Below are 20,586 nucleotides of genomic sequence, written 5' to 3'. Positions count from 1 at the left end.
TGTGAGAGAGACACATTGATTGGTTGCTTCTTCCACCAACTGGGGCCTGCAACTGAGGCACGTGCCCTTGACAGGAATCAAACCTGGGACTCTTCAGTTTGTGGGTGGATGCTCTATTCACTGAGCCAAACCAGGTAGGGTCCTTTGCCCATTTTAAAATTGGGTTATTGTCTTTTTGTTGTTGAGTTGTAAGAGTTCTTTATATAGTATAAACTTAAGTTTCTTATCAGAAATATTACTTGTAGATATTTTCTACAGTTCTATTGTTGTATGCACTTTTAGTATCATGTCTAAGAAACCATTGTCTACCCAAGGCTACAAAGACTTGCTACTTTGTTTTCTTCAAAGAGTTTTGTACTTTCTCTGATCTGTTTTGAGTTTATTTTTATGTATGATGTGAGGTGAGAGTCCAGCTTCATTCTTTTGCATGTAGATATCTAGTTGCCCCACCACCATTTATTGAAAAGCTATCTTTCCCATGGAGTATATTTTGCTTTTATTTTTACTAGTTTCAATATGGTGCTCATATTTTCAGGGTATGTGGATACCTTAGCTGGATATATATAAATAAATAGGTAATATGCAAATTGTCCGGGACACCATAACGTCACGACCATTCAGGAAGAGGCTGCATGCGCAGGTGGGCGGGAGGGGACTGCATGCGAGGTGAGGCAAGCTACGGATGCCGCGGTGGCTTAAAAAGGCCCGGAGTAGAGAGACAGGAGGGCCCTGTCAATGCCGGCTGCGGCAGCTTTGAGAAAACCCAGAGAGCGGAGACTGTGGGGGCCTGCCAGCGCCGTCCGTAGCGGCTTTGAGCAGGCCAGGAGAGTGGAGACCTGGGGGGCCTGCCAGCGCTGGCTGTGGCGGCTTTGAGTAGGCCCGGAGAGCGGAGACAGGGAGGGCTTGCCAGCAGCCGTGCACCAGCAGTCCCGCCTCTGCACATGAGCTGCAGAGGAAACACCTTTTCTGACCGCTCATTGGCTAAGCTCCCAGTATGCCACTTGCACTGTTCTTGGTAACTTGGGTAATAAGAATCCAAGAAGGTGATCTAGGGTTTTTCCACCTCACTCCTGGAGGAAAAAACAAAGGTCCGCTGCTGGAGGAGCTAAGAAATGTCATATCCTGCCCTAGCTGGTTTGGCTCAGTGGATAGAGTCTTGGCCTGCGGACCGCAGGGTCTGGGTTTGATTCTGATCAAGGGCATGTACCTAGGTTGCAGGCTCCTCCCTGGCCGGGGCCCAGGTCAGGGCTCATGCAGGAGACAACCAATCAAAGTGTCCCTCTCACATTGATGTTTCTCTCTGTCTTTCCCTCTCTCTTCCATGCTCTCTAAAAATCAATGGAAAAATATCCTCAGGTGAGAATAAAAAAAAAGAAAAAAAGACAGACAGAAAGAAAGAAAGAAAGAAAGAAAGAAAGATCATATCCTATGAAAGAAACATCTTGAAAATGCCTAAAGAAAGTTGTCATTTTTTTTGTGGTGATGGGACTGGAGTCTGTGTTGATGAAAACACCTTGGTGGCTGCGGCAGCCAGCAGCAGCAGCGGGGTGATGGGGGTGGCACCTTCCCCTGTCAGCCCGGTTCCCTCCCACAGAGGACAACCCCTCTGTCAGTGGGACATCCCCTGAGGGCTCTCGGACTGTGAGAGGGGGCAGGCTGGGCTGAGGGACACCCCCCCCTCCCAGTGCATGAATTTCATGCACCGGGCCTCTAGTAGAATATAAAGATTTTCAGACTCAGTGATGTTACTGAGTCATGGATACACATTAGGTAGAAAACATTTGTGCCATCTGGTGTACAATGGATTAAAATATAATATAGTCTCTTTAGGTCAGGTTGCCTATCTATTTGTTAACACCCTTCTAAGAGAGGAGGTCATCAGTGCATTGAACTGGTATTTTAAGAAGACTGATTTAAAACTTTTAGTTTTATCATTCTATGATCTCACTTTGTATGCCAGGAAAGCTAGTTATTTTTAGCCAAACTGATAGATATCAGGCAACCATTCTGAACTCATTGGTTGTACCTTGTAGTCAGCCAGTCTATTCAAGAGTGTCATAATGTAACCAGCCTATTATCTCTAGGGAGTCCTTGGAAAACTGAGAATCAGTGAGTGAAGTTAAGCTATCATTAATTTGAGGCTTGCCTGAGCTTTATTATTTTACTAGAGGCCCGGTGCACGAAATTCGTGCATGGGTAGGGTTCCTAGGCCTAGCCAGTGATCAAGGCTGATTGGGGCCTTCCGGCTGCTGGCCTGGGCCTGCCTTCATTCTGTGCCACCCCCTGGTGGTCAGCGCACGTCATAGCAAGTGGTCAAACTCCCGGTTGGCCGAACTCTCCAGGGGACAATTTGCATATTAGCCTTTTATTATATAGGATTGGATTAAGCCCTTTGATGGAAATTACCCCCATTTCCCATCTAATCTCCTTTATTTCCTCATTTATTTTGGAATCACTATTCAATATCTTGCCCCCAGAAAAATCTAGCATACCACCAGATTCTGGAGAAGATGGATCCTTTGAGTTATTTTTCAGTTTCCAAGGGAACTGGGAAATTTAAAGGTTATGTAGCACTTAAATCCTGAAGGCAACATATTTTAATTGCACATAGAGCATCAAACCTTGGGTTCTCTTCCTGACTCGTCTGACCTTCCCCTAAGTTTATAAGGAGTCCTTTGTGTATGCAGCCTTTAAAGCACTCTTAACTTTTTAGGGAAGGTAAAACATAAATGAGTCCTGGCTGTGTGGCTCAGTTGGTTAGAGCATCTTCCCAATATACCAAGGTTGCAGGTTCGATCCTTAGTCAGGACACATACAAGAATCAACCAATGAATGCATAAATAATGGAACAACGAAGCAGTGTTTCTCTCGTCCATCCTCCCTCTCTAAAATCAATAAATACAAAAAATTTTAGCCTGGTTGGGTAGCTCAATGGTTGAGTATCAACCTATGAACCAGGAGGTCATGGTTCAATTTCTGGCCAGGGCACATGCCTGGGTTGTGGGCTTGATCCCCAGTAGGGGGCATGCAGGAGGCAGCCAATCAATGATTCTCTCTCATTGTTGATGTTTCTATCTCTCTCTTCCTCTCCCTTCCTCTCTGAAATCAATAAAAATATATTTTAAAAAAACCACTCAATTAGCACCTCTCTTATCTCTCATCCAAACCATGTGAGGGTGATTAGAGTGCTACATCAGGTGACAGTTTTTACCAAATATCAGTTTGCCCATACATAATGTTGAATTTAAATAAATAGCCAGATATTTATCCAGCAAAATGGGTTTATTCAGGAATAACAAGGAATTGTGGTTTGGGACATTCAGTCTAATGGCAAACTATGGGCAAGTCCAGAAAAACAAAGGTGAGAACCACATTTTTATGGACTTGGGAGGCACTGTTGTAAATGAAGAGTGTTGGAGGACTGAAAGTTTCAGATGTAGTGATTTTCCATTGGCTGAGTTATGACAGTCTCCCATTGGCTGAGCTGTTACTGGGCAAGGAGGACTCTTCTTTCTGCTGAGGTAGTAAAGTACTAGTATTATCACCTCCTGTCAGAGATGCAAGGTACCTACTGTCTCTTCCTGTTGGGGTCAACAGTTTGCATTGAGTGACATGTGTGAGAACTCTCTTCTACCCTCCTGACTTCATTTGAATGAAGTTTCTGTTTATTAATTTTCATAGTAGATATTTTATGATTTTTCTTATTTACAAATTTGGACAATAGTAGGATATATTCAGTTCTGTAATATAGTAGCAGTGCCCTGAAGTTCACAGTTTGAATCTATAGTTGTTGGTTTTTTTTAATTTTAGTTTTATTTTGAGATCTGAAGAGTCTGAACAAAATTTCTAGGGATACTGTGTAGTGGGTTGAAGTATACTATCAGCTTTAAGGTGTTGTCACTCTCCTCTATCCCCTCCCCCCCATCTCAACCCTCAACTCTTTTGTGTGTCTCGGTTTCTGTCCCTAGCTGTCTATTACAACCATGAGCTCTGGGTAACCTTTATATGCCCCTCCCTAGACATTACAGTTGATTTGGAATTCCTTATGGGGCTTCTGCACATTGTGAGGGATACCCTTTGACACCTGCACATGGATTCTTAGTCACCTAAGAATACCCCTATTCTTACTGAAGGGAGAAAGTGCCCCTTATCGTTGGAGCCAAGTGAGTTCAGGCTCTCATTTATCCAGCAAAATGTTTTGTTCAGACTCCCAGAAAGCAATTCCAATTGAAAAGCCAAAGTTAAAAACCCAGTCACCCATTCTTTTCTCCTGTCCTGGGTTACCTTGACCCTATTTTTAGCCTTATCCCATAACATTTAGCTCCACCTAAGGACTGGGGATCAAGCCCACAACCTGACCATGTGCCCTGACTGGGAATCAAACCAATGACCTTTCAGTGCCTCGGACAACACTCAAGCAACCGAGCCACATCAGCCAGGGCATGAAACCTCTTTTTTAAAACTTAATGTAGTACAAACATTTCCTTATGTCAGTATTTAAAAATTATTTTAATGAATTGCATCATGTATTTGAACTGTAATATATCTCTATACTGTGAAATGTCAAGAGTATTTTAAAGTTTACTTATTGATAAATAATGTCATCGTGAACATACATTTGTATATATCCTTGTGCATAATTTTGATTCAACATAAGATAAAAAATAGTTCATTTACTCAATTTTCTCTCAACAGATATTTATTGAGTAACTGCTTTGTGGCAGGTATTTTTTTTAAAAATGTATTTTATTGATTTTTTACAGAGAGGAAGGGAAAGGGATAGAGAGTTAGAAACATCGACGAGAGAGAAACATCGATCAGCTGCCTCCCGCACACTGCCTACTGGGTATGTGCCCGCAACCAAGGTACATGCCCCTGACCGGAATCGAACCTGGGACTCTTTAGTCCGCAGGCCGATGCTCTGTCCACTGAGCCAAACTGGTCAGGGCTGTGGCAGGTATTTTAAAGAAGCTATAATAAAGCCATTTCTCTCAGGAGTCAAAATTGGGGGGAGGGGCTTTCCATTCCACCTTAGGTTCTTTAGATATGAGCTGATTGGTCAGTTACAAGTTGGGCATTCTAGGCTTGGTTGCTAAGATAATATTTCTCAACAGTTGAGCAGTAGTCTCAGGAGACATTTCTGTGTTGTCTGACTGCTTTCTCATGTGCATTTGTTGTTGATGAGAGAATAGAAATAGGATCAGGCCTAGAGCGGAGGTGAGTTCAAGATGAGAAATAAAGTTGGACAGTTGCCTGTTTATATGAGTTTGTGACTGTGTATTATGTAGATCTTCTACACCTCTCAATTTCTAGTGCAGGACAGTGTTGAAGGCTGTTTCTGACTAATTGGATCAGGCAAAGACTCAAAGCCTCCAGAAAAGGTTGAGAACCACTGGTCTATAGACTACTAGGATTCTGACTTGATTTGCCCCCAGGCAATCGTCCTCAGTTGTGGTGAGAGTTTTTTCAACAGGGTGGGGCAGTTGCTTCTGCCTGGAGGCTAATTGTTACTTTTAATCTCTCAAGTGGCCTCAGGGCAAGGTGTTTTCCAATGAGGTGTGTCCACTGTCTTCCCCCAAGTAAGGCAAATGTCTGTGTGGGAAAGATGTCCTCCACTGTGTGAGGGAATGACTCAGCCCAGGAAACTGGGTGTCTGCCTTCTGAGCTCTATCCCCCGAGTCCCCAGTCCTAGGTTCTGCTCTCATAGCTCCAGTCCACTTCACCCTTCCTCTGCCAGAGCACACCGTGGGTGGCTCCACAGGGAATTTTTTGTGTTGGCCCTTTAAGAGGGTGCCAGAACTTGCAGCTGGCATTCCCTGGCAGACAGTTCCTCACTGCTTTTCACAGCTAGATATTATGTGGGTAACCTCCTCAGTATGGTGCTCTCTGCTGTGGAGCCCAGCTTTGGAATTAGATCCCAGAGTTCTCAGTGGCACCCCCCCCCCACCCCGCCCACAGCTGAGATCTCTCTCTGGGACTTCAGTTGCCATCTGTGGGTGCCCAGCCAGCCCTTTCGCGCCTCCACCCCTCCTACCAGTCTCTATGCAGTCTCCACCTTCAGTCCTTGGGTATCAGGGTTCTCTCCTGTGAGATTTCCATTGATTATTCAGGAAGCCTTTCTGTATTTCAGTTGTAATTCCAGCTTGTTCCTGGGAGCATGTTCATGCAGCATCCTCCTACTCTGCCGCCATTTTTAATCCTAAAAATGTATTTTTATTGATTTCAGAGAAAAAGGGAAAGGGAGAGAAAGATAGAAACATCAATGATGAGAGAGAATCATTGATCGGCTTCCTCCTGCACACCCCACAATGGGGATCCAACCTGCAACCTAGGCATATGCCCTGACCAGGAATTGAACCTTGACCTCCTGGTTTGTCGGTTAACGCTCAACCACTGAGCTATGAAGGCTGGGCTGAGCTGTTTTTTAAAAATTTTTTTTTAAGTTGTTGATATAAGTGTTACGGGTTCACTCAGCGAGATAGACTCAGAATTTAAATTTAAGAGCCTTTATTAAGCTGGCCAGCAGACTACAGTTACAGCACCCTGCTGAAGCAGAGGCTGAACTGCAGCCCTGACTGCAAGAGTTACATTTTATTATTAAATTTTGTGGAGGCCCAGAGAAAAATGTGTCTTTCAAATTCTGGGCCCCCCAATATGGAGGAAACTCTCTTTATTTATACTTTTTCCAGTCTTTTGTCTCCCAAATTTGGAATGAGACTTCCGGGCCTTCTGAGAAAGAAGGCCTGCGTGCTGGGAAGGGGCCATGAGACCATATCTCAAGGCCTGGCCTGATGTCAGTACCTTCCTATCTATGTGTTTTAGGAACAGACAGCACAGCATGACCCGTCTGGCCGAAGCACCAGATATGCAGCCCAGCACATTCCCCACTGGTTTTATGTACATGAGTCAAATCATTGACTCTTTTGGGTCATTGTTTGGGAGGGACCCCTGAGGACTATAAGCTTGATAGAATTAATTCTTTGCCGAATAAAGTCAGTGGGCCTGTTTATAAGATAAGGGCCTGGAATGAGGGTCTACTGAGTCCTGGACTTTCCATTTTGCCTGGCTGTCTTAAGCCGGGTGTGATGAAGCCATATCAGGATCCCGTCGACCTTGACTACCGTAGGAGTGGTCCTTTCCAGGTAGGAGTCAGTCCTTGAGTGGCAAATGTCTTTACCCAAACAGAGTCACCTGGTTGGAAGGGATGAACCGGATACAGGCAGAACATCTCAGACGTGCTTCTGGCCTGCTTTCTGGGTAGACTGTAAAGCCTGAAAGAACTTGAGTAAACTGGTGAGATGAGTAGTTTAGGGTCTGGAAGAGTCACTAGAACCTGTAAAGGCCCCACTGGTTTTAGAGCAGCCTCCCGGGCTGCTTCGTCTGCAGCCTAGTTCCCTCTTGCTTCTGGGAAGTCAGTGCCAGTTGGCCCATCGTCCTTTCTCTGCTCATGTCTGTCTAACTGCCTACTATATTACCTCAAGGATCCTGGCTCTGAATTCTTTCAGGGAAAATGGGCGTTGAATTGTCTTCTGTAACTGCTTTGTGCTGAGGAGGGACAGAAGTTTCTCTCAGAGCCAAGAGATCCTTGCTATCTGTCAGAGGGACGATGAGGCCTGGGCACAGAAGGAGGTGGCTTGTGACCTGGCAGAGACAGACTGTAACAAATGGTCTGGTGGGAGGGAAAGAAAACATTTCAGTTTTAATAACCTCCATTGACATAGAGTTTTTCTCCTTAAAATTATTCCTCTGTTTATTAAAATACTAATTTATTTACTGTATTCAATTTGGCTTGATTGTTTGCATAAACACAACAAGAATGGTAACTGACTACCTTTGCTGGAGTTTCATGATTGAATCTTAATGTGCCCCGTAGGGCCAGGAAGCCAAGCCATCCAGCTGCCATCAGGCCTGCCTGCAGTATCTGCTGCCCATTGTCCTTGCTTCAAGGCCCATCTCAATAGCCCTCCTACTTGTCGCAGCCAAGAGTGCATGGGGGTTCCTTGCTCCCCTTCTACTCTGACCAACCGCCAGTGATGATAGGGCATGGGCCTGACGCTCCAGCGCCAGCTATTCTCAGGGCTATCAAGCAAGATACCAGGCTTTCTTCGTGGCATTCTTATTGGCTTTAAGTCTTCAGAGCTCAGACAGAGCTCTTTAAAACATGATACTCTAGTCAAAGTTTTTATTCAATAAAACCACTATTGGAAACCGGTCTTATTGAATTTATGCAAAGAAATGTATTGCCATGATTTATTCAATTTGCCAAATTTCGGAGGAATTATATAAGGAGAAAAAGCCACTGACCTGCCTTAAGATCTTCTGATTTTCCTTGCCAGTCCTTTTTATGGACTCTCCAGAGTTATAACAAAACAGTAACTGTTGGATTTCTTTTATCATTCCCCCTAAGTACTTTGGCATAACCATTTACCCTCTGTTTAGGAGGCAGAATGTAAATTATTTACTCTCTCTGGCTTACTGGCCTGTACCTTTTGATTAATTTCCTTTTAATATTTCTCTTCTCCTTATCACATACATAACCTTTATAAATTTTATACTTTTAAATTAGCCTTTAAACCTTCTATGTCCTTTAAGAATGCATAACCATGCCTCAGACCTTCTACTCAGTAATTCCTTATTCTTAAAAACCTCAATCCTTTAATGATTACTATAAAGTAAATAGCCAGTATTTCTTAGATTACTAAGAGCAGGTGCTTCCTTTCCTATGCAACTTCAAGTATTGGAGGGGTTAAAGAAAACAAAATGGGGCAGAGAGAAACTTACTGTGCTTAGCAGCTTGTGGCCTTGAGTCCAGCAGATAAGTAAAAATCAACAAAACTTCTGGTCTGCTTTCCCTGCCGACGGCCCCCCCTTTTTTCTGCATTAACCATTTCCTCTGTCCTTAGCTGCTCTCCATACTAGATTTTTCCTTCTTTACTCTAAGCCCCAGAGTCTCAAATCCTTCTCCTCCTTTACTACTTTTGATCTCTCTGACTAGCCCTCTGTCCCCGAGCCTAGGGCTCCTCCATCTCAGCAGGCTGAGAGCCTACTACCCTATCTAGCAAATCCTACGGGCACTACCCCATCTCACACCCACTCCGGAGCAGTTTTCAGCTCTCTTCCTCCCCCAGTCAGAGTGGATGCTGTCCCTGACAGAGACCTACTGTAAATCTATCAGGAAGGGCAGGCAGGTTGCAGGTCTCGGGACCACATGATAAAAATCCAGCAGTCCCTCTCCCTTACCCTACACAGGCTATGAGAAAATGTACTACCCAACAAGCCTTTGTTTAAACTTCTTTGGGTTGCAACCTTATATCTTTAAATTAACTCTAGACTTTTAAAATTTTAACCTAACACAGCAAAATTATACATCAGAGCAAAGCAATTAAAAGTTCTCTACTGTCTTCCCCTTAAAGCAGGGTTTGCCCTATCTTTAAACAAACAACAGAAAGAGATAACAAATACACTTATGTGTATAGCCAGACAGCACAAAGTTGCTTTCACTTCCTACAGACTCTCACACTTACATTCATACACCAGACAGTCCGAGTTTTTGACTTCTACCAAATATTTACTCAGAGTTTAAGCAATCCAACCAATTCCTGACTAATTGCCTAAGGGAGTTCTACGGCTTCCCGGGAGGTGATCAAGCTCCCCTTCCACTTACCCGGAGTGGGCCTGACTGATAGGGGGTCGACGAAGATGACTGACCCTGACCCATTTTGACAAAGACAAAGACAACAAAGAACAAAGACAACAAACACCAGACAGCCGCACAAACCAGGGACCCCGGCCACTGTTGTGGCCGCGGGTCAGGGCCAGGAGTACCGCTGCGTCCAGCCCTCCGTTGTGTCCTTCTGTGGGACGTCCCAATTCCAGTTTAACGACCGTTCTCTTACCTCTCTCGAGAGTCCAGGTGGCTCGGTTTCCGAATTGAAAGTTTTGGGTGGAGTCTCCTCCGCCTCCCTGGGACCCGGGATGGAGACTGGAGGCCTCCTTGGTAGTCGTTCCCCACAGGGATGTGGGATATCTCGCTGTGTGCCCGGCGATAAATGGGGGAGAGCCTCCTGCCTTAAATAAGGGGTCCCTCTCCCCCCTCCTGGGGATCTCGCTGGGGGCCTCCAAATGTTTTGGGTTTACTCAGCGAGATAGACCACCGACTCAGAATTTAAATTTAAGAGCCTTTATTAAGCTGGCCAGCAGACTACAGTTACAGCACCCTGCTGAAGCAGAGGCTGAACTGCAGCCCTGACTGCAAGAGTTACATTTTATTATTAAATTTTGTGGAGGCCCAGAGAAAAATGTGTCTTTCAAATTCTGGGCCCCCCAATATGTAGGAAACTCTCTTTATTTATACTTTTTCCAGTCTTTTGTCTCCCAAATTTGGAATGAGACTTCCGGGCCTTCTGAGAAAGAAGGCCTGCGTGCTGGGAAGGGGCCATGAGACCATATCTCAAGGCCTGGCCTGATGTCAGTACCTTCCTATCTATGTGTTTTAGGAACAGACAGCACAGCATGACCCGTCTGGCCGAAGCGCCAGATATGTAGCCCAGCACAATAAGTAAGTTTAAATTTGGTAGAGGAAGGCTTCACCAGATACCTCGATGGGATCATCATGACCAGGAATTTAGTTGGCCGTGTACAGGTCTAAGAATGTGGTTTTGTTAGTGAACCGAGATGTACCATGTGACACCTAGCTCTTTGGCTCCCCTTTTCTAGACCACAAACATACCTGTCAAATTCACAACGATCAGTTTTGAAACCAGATATCAATTCATTAATTTACAATGAGAACTCTAACTCTTCCAGTGTACATTCAGTTCTGCGCATGATTCTTTATTCTTGGGAATATGATGCCTAAGAAGTTAAATTGAAAATTAGAAGGCTGATTGGTAAGCAAGGAGTCAGAGGAAATGAAATTAGATTGTGCTGAGGGATAGTTAATTAAGCCATGAAGTCTTTTATAGTTTCTTATGCTTAAAATGAGTAAGCTCTTCCGTAAAGAGAATACTCTTGTCTACCAGATTTAGTATTTCTCTTTCTTGGACAGGCTGGCTGCACTCTGAGAAATTCTAGCTCCTTGGTTCCCCTTTTCTAGACCACAAACAGGATACTCTTTTTCTATAGAACATTTTTTTCTTTACATATATTAATAAAATGGACTAGCTATAGCTTGTGTTTTTGTTTCATCAACTGTTTCACAGTTAGGAGATTATATGACACTAAATAGCAGTGGCCACATGTGGTAGTTTCATGTCTTTATTATTATTATTTTATTGATTTCAGAAAGGAAGGAGAGATAGAAACATCAATGATGAGAGAGGATCATTGATTGGCTGCTTCCTGCACACCCCCTACTGGAGATCGAGCCCGCAACCTGGCCATGTGCCTTTGACTGGAATCGAACCTGGGACTCTTCAGTCCTCAGGCTGATGTTCTATCCACTGAGCCAAACCAGCTAGGGCAGTTTCTCATGTCTTTATACTTCATATTTACCATATGTGCAGGCAGGTTACTTCTTATCCATTATACAATACTTATTTGCTAGAAGAACCTTACCAGCAAGTTCTATGAGGAGGACCTCATTATAGTCTCATATGTATTTAGTGTTCCTGGTACATTAAAGTCCATCTATTCACATGAATTCATGAGTCTCAAAATATATTCCTTCCCAACTTTCTCTAAGTTCTCTATTCATTCTTCATGGATAGTCCATTTTTTGTCACATTATCTTAGGTCTCCAGTCTTTTCCTTATACAGTAGGTCCTCACTTAATGTCCTCGATAGGTTCTGCAACTTTAAGGGAAATTGTGTATAATGAAACCAGTTTTACCATAGGCTAATTGATATAAACAAGAGTTAAGTTCCTATGCATCCCTTCCACATTATCACGAAACAATGTTATTGAGGACCTACTGTAAACAAAGTTGGGTAAAAAAGAGTAGTCTGTTTTTCTGTATCTTCTGAGTTTATCTGCAAGCTTTCATTAGGCCAGTTCAGGAAAAGCACATTTCCTTTCCTGCCATAGTCTCACCCCTTAGAATAACTCTTCTTGTTAGTGGCACTTTTTAAAAGCAATGTTAATGAAAAAAAAAAGTAAATAGCTTTTTGCCTAAGAAACAATAAAGTAGGTTATAATATATATATTTTAAAATAATGGCTTAATTTTTTAGCTTGGGACTTGGTACTTTCCTATTCTGAGCTATCCCAGATTCATAATAATTTCTAAATATTAAATGCTCTTATTTGCCAAAGCTTAAAAATAGTGTGGGTCTAACCTCCAATTCCATCTTGTTGGATTTTTCTCATGGTCTTGCATGCTTTTTTTCTGACTTCTTGCTACCATGTTCCATATTTTGTTTTTGTTCATAGAGTTGATTGCTTTCTATTTGGAATGTTCCAACTGTTATCCCTTGGCCCTAATATGTAAAAACTAGAGGCCTGGTACATGAAATTTGTGCACGGGTAGGGTCCCTAGGCCTGGCTGGTGATCAGGGCCGATCTGTGGGGTGACTGGTGGGATGATCAGGGCCCCTGCTTGCACCCACCTTGGCCTGGTGCCGCCCACTCGCTGTTCCTGCCCCTTGCCATCGCCTCCCTCTGCTGGGTGACCGGCAGGGTGATCTGGGGGTCCCTGCTCACATGCACCTTGGCTGGCCTGGTGCCACCCGCTCACTGGCCCTGCCCCCTGACGCCACCTCTGGTCAGGGCCTGATGGCTGGGAGCAGCTCCTGTGTTGAACGTCTGCCCCCTACTGGTCAGTGCTTGTCACTGCTGTTTGAATGATTTGCATATTAAGGTTTTATATAGATAGACTACTGTCCCAATGCATGAAATTCATGTACAGAGGGGTGTCCCTCAGCCGGCCTGCACCCTCTCCAATCTGGGACCCCTTGGGGGATGTCCGACCGCTGGCTCCTAACTACTTACCTGCCTGCCTGCCTGATCGCCCCTAACCGCCTCTGCCTTGGCCCCACCACTATGGCTTTGTCCAGAAGGATGTCCAGAAGGTCTCCCAGTCTAATTAGCATATTACCCTTTTATTAGTATAGATGAATAAGAAAGCAAACATTGTTTTTTTGCTAATTAAAACATGAAAATAATTTGGGGTTTAGACAATAATAAAATTTATTTTTCTTTTGATCACAAAAGTAAGAAAAATTAAAAATATAGAAAAAGAAAAATAATTATTTATAGTTTACTACCCCAAGACTATGTTTCTTTGTATTCCTTTATCTTTTATTTATGCATATGTGTTTATATAGTTTAAACTTGTGACCACGTGTTGATAATAATATGATAACTACTATATATTTTAAATAGACTTGTATCATGATCTTCAGTTTGGCTAGGAATGCATTTGTATCATTTAAATCTATATTTATAGGTGTTCAATAAATAGTTACTAAATGAATGAGCCGTTGCCCCTCTAAAGTGGGAAAATTAATTCACAAGGATTTTGTGTGAAGATCAGTGAAACACTGTAAATGTTCAAAGTGGGTGGGCCTTGTCATAACTCTCCTGGGTATAATATCAAATTTTTTCCTAGAGAGCACTGCTGGAGAAGAAGCAGAGGAAAAAGCGCCTGGAGCCACTCATGGTGCAGCCAAATCCAGAAGCCAAGCTACGTCGGTCAAAGCCAAGAGGTAGTGAGGAGCATACTCCTTTGGTGGAACCTCATACCCCTCACAACAATGTCATCCTACATGGTGTGTATTTAGGCAGCCTCTCTTACCTCTGGGGTACAGTTTTTACAAACCCAGAAGAAGGCAGGAAGATTCTTAGATGGATCAAAGAAACATTAGCATTGCCACTAGGGTACCTTCATAAATTTTTTAAAAATATGTTTTTATTGATTTTAGAGAGAGAGGAAGGGAAAGGGATAGAAAGATACAAAGATCGATGAGATAAGAGAGAAATATTGGTTGGTTGCTTCCTGCACGCCCCCTACTGGAGTTCTGTGTCCTGACTGGGAATCAAACCAGTGATCTTTTAGTTCATAGGTTGATGCTCAACCACTGTACCACACCGGCCAGGCCTTCATAAATTTTTATAATCAAGTTCTGGGTCTTTGAGGTAGAATAAAAGCAATGGTCTAATCCAGTGATGGCGAACCTTTTGAGCTTGGCATGTCAGCATTTTGAAAAACCCTAACTTAACTCTGGTGCCGTGTCACATATAGAAATTTTTTGATATTTGCAACCATAGTAAAACAAAGACTTATATTTTTGATACTTATTTTATATATTTAAATGCCATTTAACAAAGAAAAATCAACCAAAAAAATGAGTTCGCATGTCACCTCTGACACGCGTGTCATAGGTTCGCCATCACTGGTCTAATCAGTAGGAGATAGTATATAGTTTATATCCACCCTAGAAGTGTTATTTTTAGATGTCAAATGAATTAGTCTAGAATAGCCTATTTTAGGATCTTATAGTCTTTATTTTTACATTGTGGCACAGTCAACTTTGAAGCCAGGAGTAGGTAGAGAGCATCCATTCTTTCAATTATTAGGACTCCAAGGATCTTCTAAGATGATGAGAGGACGAGGGATGAATGGGATTAAGAGCCTCTAAGTCAAGCCCCTTAAGCTATTGGTTTGTATGGGATTTGAACCTTGGAGGACCTACTTTGTTTTCATAGTCTCGTTCTTATGTTTCTCAAGGCAACATCAGGCACATTTTACTTTAGTAAGAGTCAGAGCATGTTAATAAAATGAACACCAGTCCTGGATTACTGTTAGCAAATGTCCTCATGGATGTTAAGGAAAGAGGAGAGTGAAGTGCTTTGGTGGTTCTTAATTCTGATCACATACTCCAAACCCACACAGCTACATAGTGGGTTATGCTTTCTCTTTTCTTTTGGTCCCCAGGCATTGATGGTCCAGCTGCTTTCCTGAAGCCAGATGCTCAAGATGCAGAAACCAAACTTCATGTTCTCTCAGTTGGCTCTTCTGCCACAGAAGAGGATACTGAAGGAAGTGTTGATGGGGAAAGCACTTTGGATACTGCTTCTAAGCCAGATCTTCAGGAGATTCTCCAAAAACACGGTGAGGATCAGTCATGATTTTAAGGCAAATAATTGTCTTAGTCATTTATAATCTTTTACTTTATTTTCTTGTTGATTAACAATCTAGATGACTCAAAATTGCTTGCAGTGTGGTTCAGGACTTTACAGAGGTGACAGCATTAGGCATCTTTGAGATCTGAGAATTGGTCATTGTCAACAAAGTAGTATTTATCCTATTACCTAAGAAAAATAAGTTAATTAAATCAAATGTGAAATGTCAGCAGCATTAGCTACTATATGTGGCTATTTCTTTTTTATATTTTACTTTTAGTTTCTGCCCTCTTCCTTTGACATGGATGCCACTCAGCACCCCTATTCTACCTCTATTTCACAGTTTATATTGATCTAGTGATAAGGGGAAAGATAAATAGCCCGCTTAATGGAAACACAAATACATTTTTTCATTAGAGCCTACTTTCTGCCAGTTGAAGTTACTATTTCCATGGATATTCCTGTACATTTTAGACATGCTTTTTAGTCAGCTTTCTTCTTAGAACAATAATTTTATAGGAGAAGGAATTGTCTCCTTTTCAGATAAGAAGACTGAAGCCCAATAATGAATAAATATTTATTGGGTACCTACTTTGTGTAATAGGTAGTTATTGCTAGATCCTGGGCTATGTGAATCAGAAGATTGTACCACAGAATGGTAGAATAGATGTACATTCAAACAAATTCATACATTCATTCATTTAGAAACTATGTATTGAATACATACTATATACCAGGCATTGTTTTACTACTTAGGATACAGTAGTAAAAAAGGTTCCTGCCCTCATGGAGCGTTTATTCTGATTGAGATTTCATGCGCTTAAAAAACCAAGAGTGCCCGGCCGGTGTGACTGAGTGGTCGAGCACCATGAACCAAGAGGTCACCGGTTCGATTCTAGTCAGGGCACATGCCTGGGTTGTGGGCTTGATCCCCAGTAGGGAGCGTGCAAGAGGCAGCTGATGGATAATGTTTTTCTCTCATTGTTGTTTCTATCTCTCTATCACCTTTCCTCTCTCTTTCTAAAAAAAAAAATTTAATAAAAAACATATTAGCTCTAGCCAGTTTGGCCAGTGGATAGAACGTTGGCCTGTGGGTCAAAGGGTCCTGGGTTTGATTCCCAGGGTACATCGGTTGCAGGCTCCTCCCTGGCCCAGGCCCTCGTCAGGGCATGTGCAGGAGGCAACCAATCGATGTGTTTCTCTCACATCGATATTTCTCTCTGTCTTTCCCTCTCTTCCACTCTCTATAAAAATCAATGGAAAAATATCCTCGGATGAGGATTAAAAAAAAACACAAAAACATATTTAAAAAAAAAAAAAAAAAAGGCAAGAGGGCATGGAGAGTGGTGCCTAACCCAGACTTGAAGGTTTGGAAAGCTATCCAGGGAAAGTGATGGCTGTGCTAATTAGAGCCTGATTCAGGAAGAGCTGGCAAGTTCAGACTGGCTGGAGCTGAGAGTTTGATGTGATGAGGTTTGGAAAGGGATTGTAGAGAGATGAATATAGAGAGGAAAGTGGGTTCTGATTATATAGGACATAATAGGCCACGATTGGAATTTGGACTTTATCTGAAGAGTAGTAGGAACTGATGAGGAATTTTAAGCTGAGAAATGGTATCGACTGATTTGGGTTATAGGAAAATTACTCAATACCATAAAGAATGAAGTGGAAGTGGGACACGTCTGGAAAGCAGGAAAACTACTTAGGAGATGGTTTGGCTGATGGTCTGTCCTAGAGTTATAATGTGGCATATGCCAGAGTAAAAATAAGGGAGAGGTAGAATTACACTGCCAGAGCAATAAAAAAGGGACAAGAGAGGCATCAAAACAAGGTGATGCTTAAGCAGAACTCTGAAGGATGCATGTCCTCCTGTGGACTAGTGTCACCTGTGCAAGCAGCTAGAGACTGATATTTTGAATGCCTTTGGTATGTCAGGCATTTGACATACATTACCTCAATTAATTTAATATTTGTAACAGTACGTTGAGAGATTTATATATATTAGTCTCTCCGTGTTACATGTAAGAAACTTTATCTCAGAGAGAGACTAAATAATTTGGCCTAGACCACACTGACAGTTTAGGTGACAAACTTGGGCAGAAGCAATAACATGTACAAAGGCATCAACTATAAAAACATGTGTTTGTGCAAACTGGGACAGATGACTAGGGTGTGGGTGTGGCAAAGGCAGTGTAGTGAAATGGATTAGAGCATAGCTCTGCCACATCTGGCTGGAAAAGGGTGAAAACACCTTAATTTTCTCTGCCTCAGTTTCCCTGTTTGTAATATGAATGTGATTGTGATGCTTACCTATGACTTTACTACCACTATATTTTACAAAAGAAAGAGCAAAGAGAACTTTTCAGTTTAACAAAAAGCTAAATTACTTACCCCAAGTCATCTAGCTGAAGAGTGGTAAACCTAGAATTTCTGATCCTTAATCTAGTTCTTTCTCCCTTACTGTCTAGTTCTTTCTCCCTTACTATCTAGTTCTTTCTCCCTTACTGTCTAATGCTTTCTCCTTTACTGCCATAGGTGACTACTACTGTGTTCTTTCTCATAATCTGCTTTTCAGTGCCAGTTACATCATTGCTTTTTCATGTCTCAACAGTTTGCATCTTGCCATAAAACCCATTAAGTGCTCTCTTGATTAGGATCTAAGAAGTGTCACTTTGGCAGATTATGTCCCTTAAGTGTATTCAATTTGCTTGTTTTACAAGTTTGGGAAAAATCTTTGGTCTTGAGAGAACCAAGATGGCAGCATAGGTAAACACCTATACTTGCTGCCTCTCACAACCACATCAAAATAAAAACTAAAAGGCAGAACAACTACCACCCAGAACCGCAGGAAAGCTGGCTGAGTGGAAGTTCCACAACTAGAGAGGTACAGAGGTGCAGAAAGTGCTGGCACCTGGATGTGCTGCTCTTTTAATCAGGAGGGAGATACAAGCTCCCACTTGCTCTGAACTCCAGTTCCGGGCAAGACTCTGGGGGACCCAGACACATACGGGGAGAAACTGGACTGTCTGGCATCGGGACAGGAACGTGAGGGCGGCTTTCTCTCAGAGGTGCTCGCAGCGATCATTGTTCCTGCACGGGGGCGCGGGATGCGGAGACCCGGGGACCTCTCTGAAGCAGGCTGACTGGCAGCCACTGCTGTTTGCTCTGCCCTGGTGATTCCCAGAGACCCTGCTCCACCCAATTTACAACCCCACCCAAGCTGTGCGCATCGGCTTTTGCACATGAATGGCCTGTCCTTTCTCCGCCTAAAACCTGTCAAACTGCAGCTGGGTCAGAGAGCCCAAGAGCTTCCAAAAGAAGGCCCAAGGCCCATCAGCAGCAGCCTGCCTTGGTTCACAGCTGGGCCTTGTCTGGGAACTTCCAAACCCCATACAAAGAGGAGGAATCTTCAGATGTCTCTGTAGCTCCTGCTGGGAAGCCCCAGACAGTGGATGACCTTGCACCTCCTTGGAGAGCTGAGAGCCAGTGTACCCAGTGGTCAGAGTGAGACCATACTGGATTACAACGCTCCACATCCATAAGAGACACACTCAAGGGGCAGACTCAGTGAGCACCAAAGCCCCACTGAAGCAAGTCCTGCCCCATAAGGGTGTCTCCTGCACAACAGATATTCCAGTGTAGACACAGCTGGTCATCACAGCCAATTGGCCTGGAGGTCTATTCCTCCCAGTGATACCAACAGCAATCAAGGCTTAACTACAACAAGACTGTGCACACAGCCCACAGGTGACTGGGGAGGCTGAGCCACTGGGCCCTATAGGACACCTAACACACAAGGCCACTCTATCAACTCTAGGAGACTTAGCAGCTATCCAGTACATAGAAACAAACACAGGGAAGCAGTCAAAATGCGGAGCCAAAGAAACAAGTTACAAATGAAAGAAATGGAAGAAAGCAAACTACTGGATATAGAGTTCAAAACCACAGTTATAAGGTTACTCAAGAATCTTCTAGAAACCTCTGAGAAATTTAGTGAGACCCTCAAGGATATGAAAAAGGACCAATCAGAAATTAAGCATACACTGACTGAAATAAAGAATAATATACAGAGATTCAAAGCAGACTAGAGGATCCCAAGAATCAAGTCAAAGATTTGAAATACGAAGAAGCAAAAAACACCCAACTGGAAAAACAAAAAGAAAAAAGAATCCAAAAATATGAAGATAGTGTAAGGAGCCTCTGGGACAACTTCAGGCGTACCAACATCCGAATTATGGGGTGCCAGAAGAAGAGAGAGAGCAAGATATTGAAAACCTATTTGAAGAAATGATGACAGAAAACTTCCCCTACCTGGTGAAAGAAATAGACTTAAAATTCCAGGAAGCGCAGAGAACCCCAAACAAGAGGAATCCAAAGAGGACCACACCAAGACACATCATAATTAAAATGCCAAGGGCAAAAGACAAAGAGAGGCTGAAACCGGTTTGGCTCAGTGGATAGAGTGTCGGCCTGCGGCCTGAAAGGTCCCGGGTTCGATTCCGGTCAAGGGCATGTACCTGGGTTGTGGGCACATCCCCAGTAGGAGATGTGCAGGAGGCAGCTAATCGATGTTTCTCTCTCATCGATATTTCTAACTCTCTATCTCTCTCCCTTCCTCTCTGTAAAAAATCAATAAAATATATTTTAAAAAAAAAAGACAAAGAGAGAATCTTAAAAGCAGCAAGAGAAAAAAAGTTAGTTACCTACAAGGGAGTACCCATACAACTGTCAGCTGATTTCTCAACAGAAACTATGCAGGCCAGAAGGGAGTGGCAAGAAATATTCAAAGTGATGAATGCCAAGAACCTACAACCAAGATTACTTTATCCAGCAAAGCTATCATTTAGAATTGAAGGTCAGATAAAGGGCTTCACAGACATGAAAAAGCTAAAAGAGTTCATCACCACCAAACCAGTATTACATGAAATGCTAAAGGGTATTCTCTAAGAAGAGGAAGAAGAAGAAAAAGGTAAAGATAAAAAATATGAACAACAAGTGACAACAAATACATATCTATCAACAAGTGAACCTAAAAATCAAATGAATGAAAACCTGATGAACAGAATAAACTGGTGAATGTAATAGAATCAGGGGCATGGAAAGGGAGCAGACTAACAATTCTTAGGGGGAAGGGGTTGTGGGGTGTGCGGGAATAGATTGGACAAAGAGCTTACACCTATGGATGAGGTCAGTGGAGGAGGGAAGGCCTGGAGTGGGGTGGGAACCGAGTGTAGGGGAGCTATGGGGAGAAAAAAAAGGAACATCTATAATAATCTGAAGGATAAAGATTTTTAAAAAATAAAATAAAGTAAATATTTGGTCTCTATCTTAAGACATATCTTCTATATATCCTATCTAATAATAGACAAACATGGTAATTGACCATACCTTCACTACGCCTCCCATTGGCTAATCAGCATGATATGCAAATTAACCGCCAACAAAAGATGGCGGCTAATTTGCATGCTGCAGGCAGGGCGGGACAGCACAGCTGCCAGCGGGAGCCACCATCCTAGGCCGCAGCCC

The 20,586-nt window shown here is 42.9% G+C and overlaps 1 protein-coding gene across 4 annotated transcripts in view; it reads left to right on the top strand.

Moving 5' to 3' along the window:
• TULP3 (tubby like protein 3) overlaps window positions 1-20,586 on the top strand; it is a 77,697-nt gene that overhangs the window by 43,696 nt on the left and 13,415 nt on the right. For 3 of the 4 annotated variants that reach the window (XM_014462052.2, XM_006096079.3, XM_014462053.2), the window contains 2 exons: window positions 13,547-13,706; window positions 14,873-15,049. In XM_014462052.2, the coding sequence (XP_014317538.1) occupies window positions 13,547-13,706; window positions 14,873-15,049 (337 nt within the window). The remainder of the gene's footprint in view (window positions 1-13,546; window positions 13,707-14,872; window positions 15,050-20,586) is intronic. The other variant, XM_006096080.3, reaches the window with a different exon arrangement.

This window comes from Myotis lucifugus, unplaced genomic scaffold (genome assembly GCF_000147115.1).
Source record: "Myotis lucifugus unplaced genomic scaffold, Myoluc2.0 scaffold_167, whole genome shotgun sequence".
Classification (NCBI taxonomy): Eukaryota; Metazoa; Chordata; class Mammalia; order Chiroptera; family Vespertilionidae; genus Myotis; species Myotis lucifugus.
Note: the sequence above shows the minus strand (reverse complement) of the source record. Positions and strands in the feature narration are given on the sequence as shown.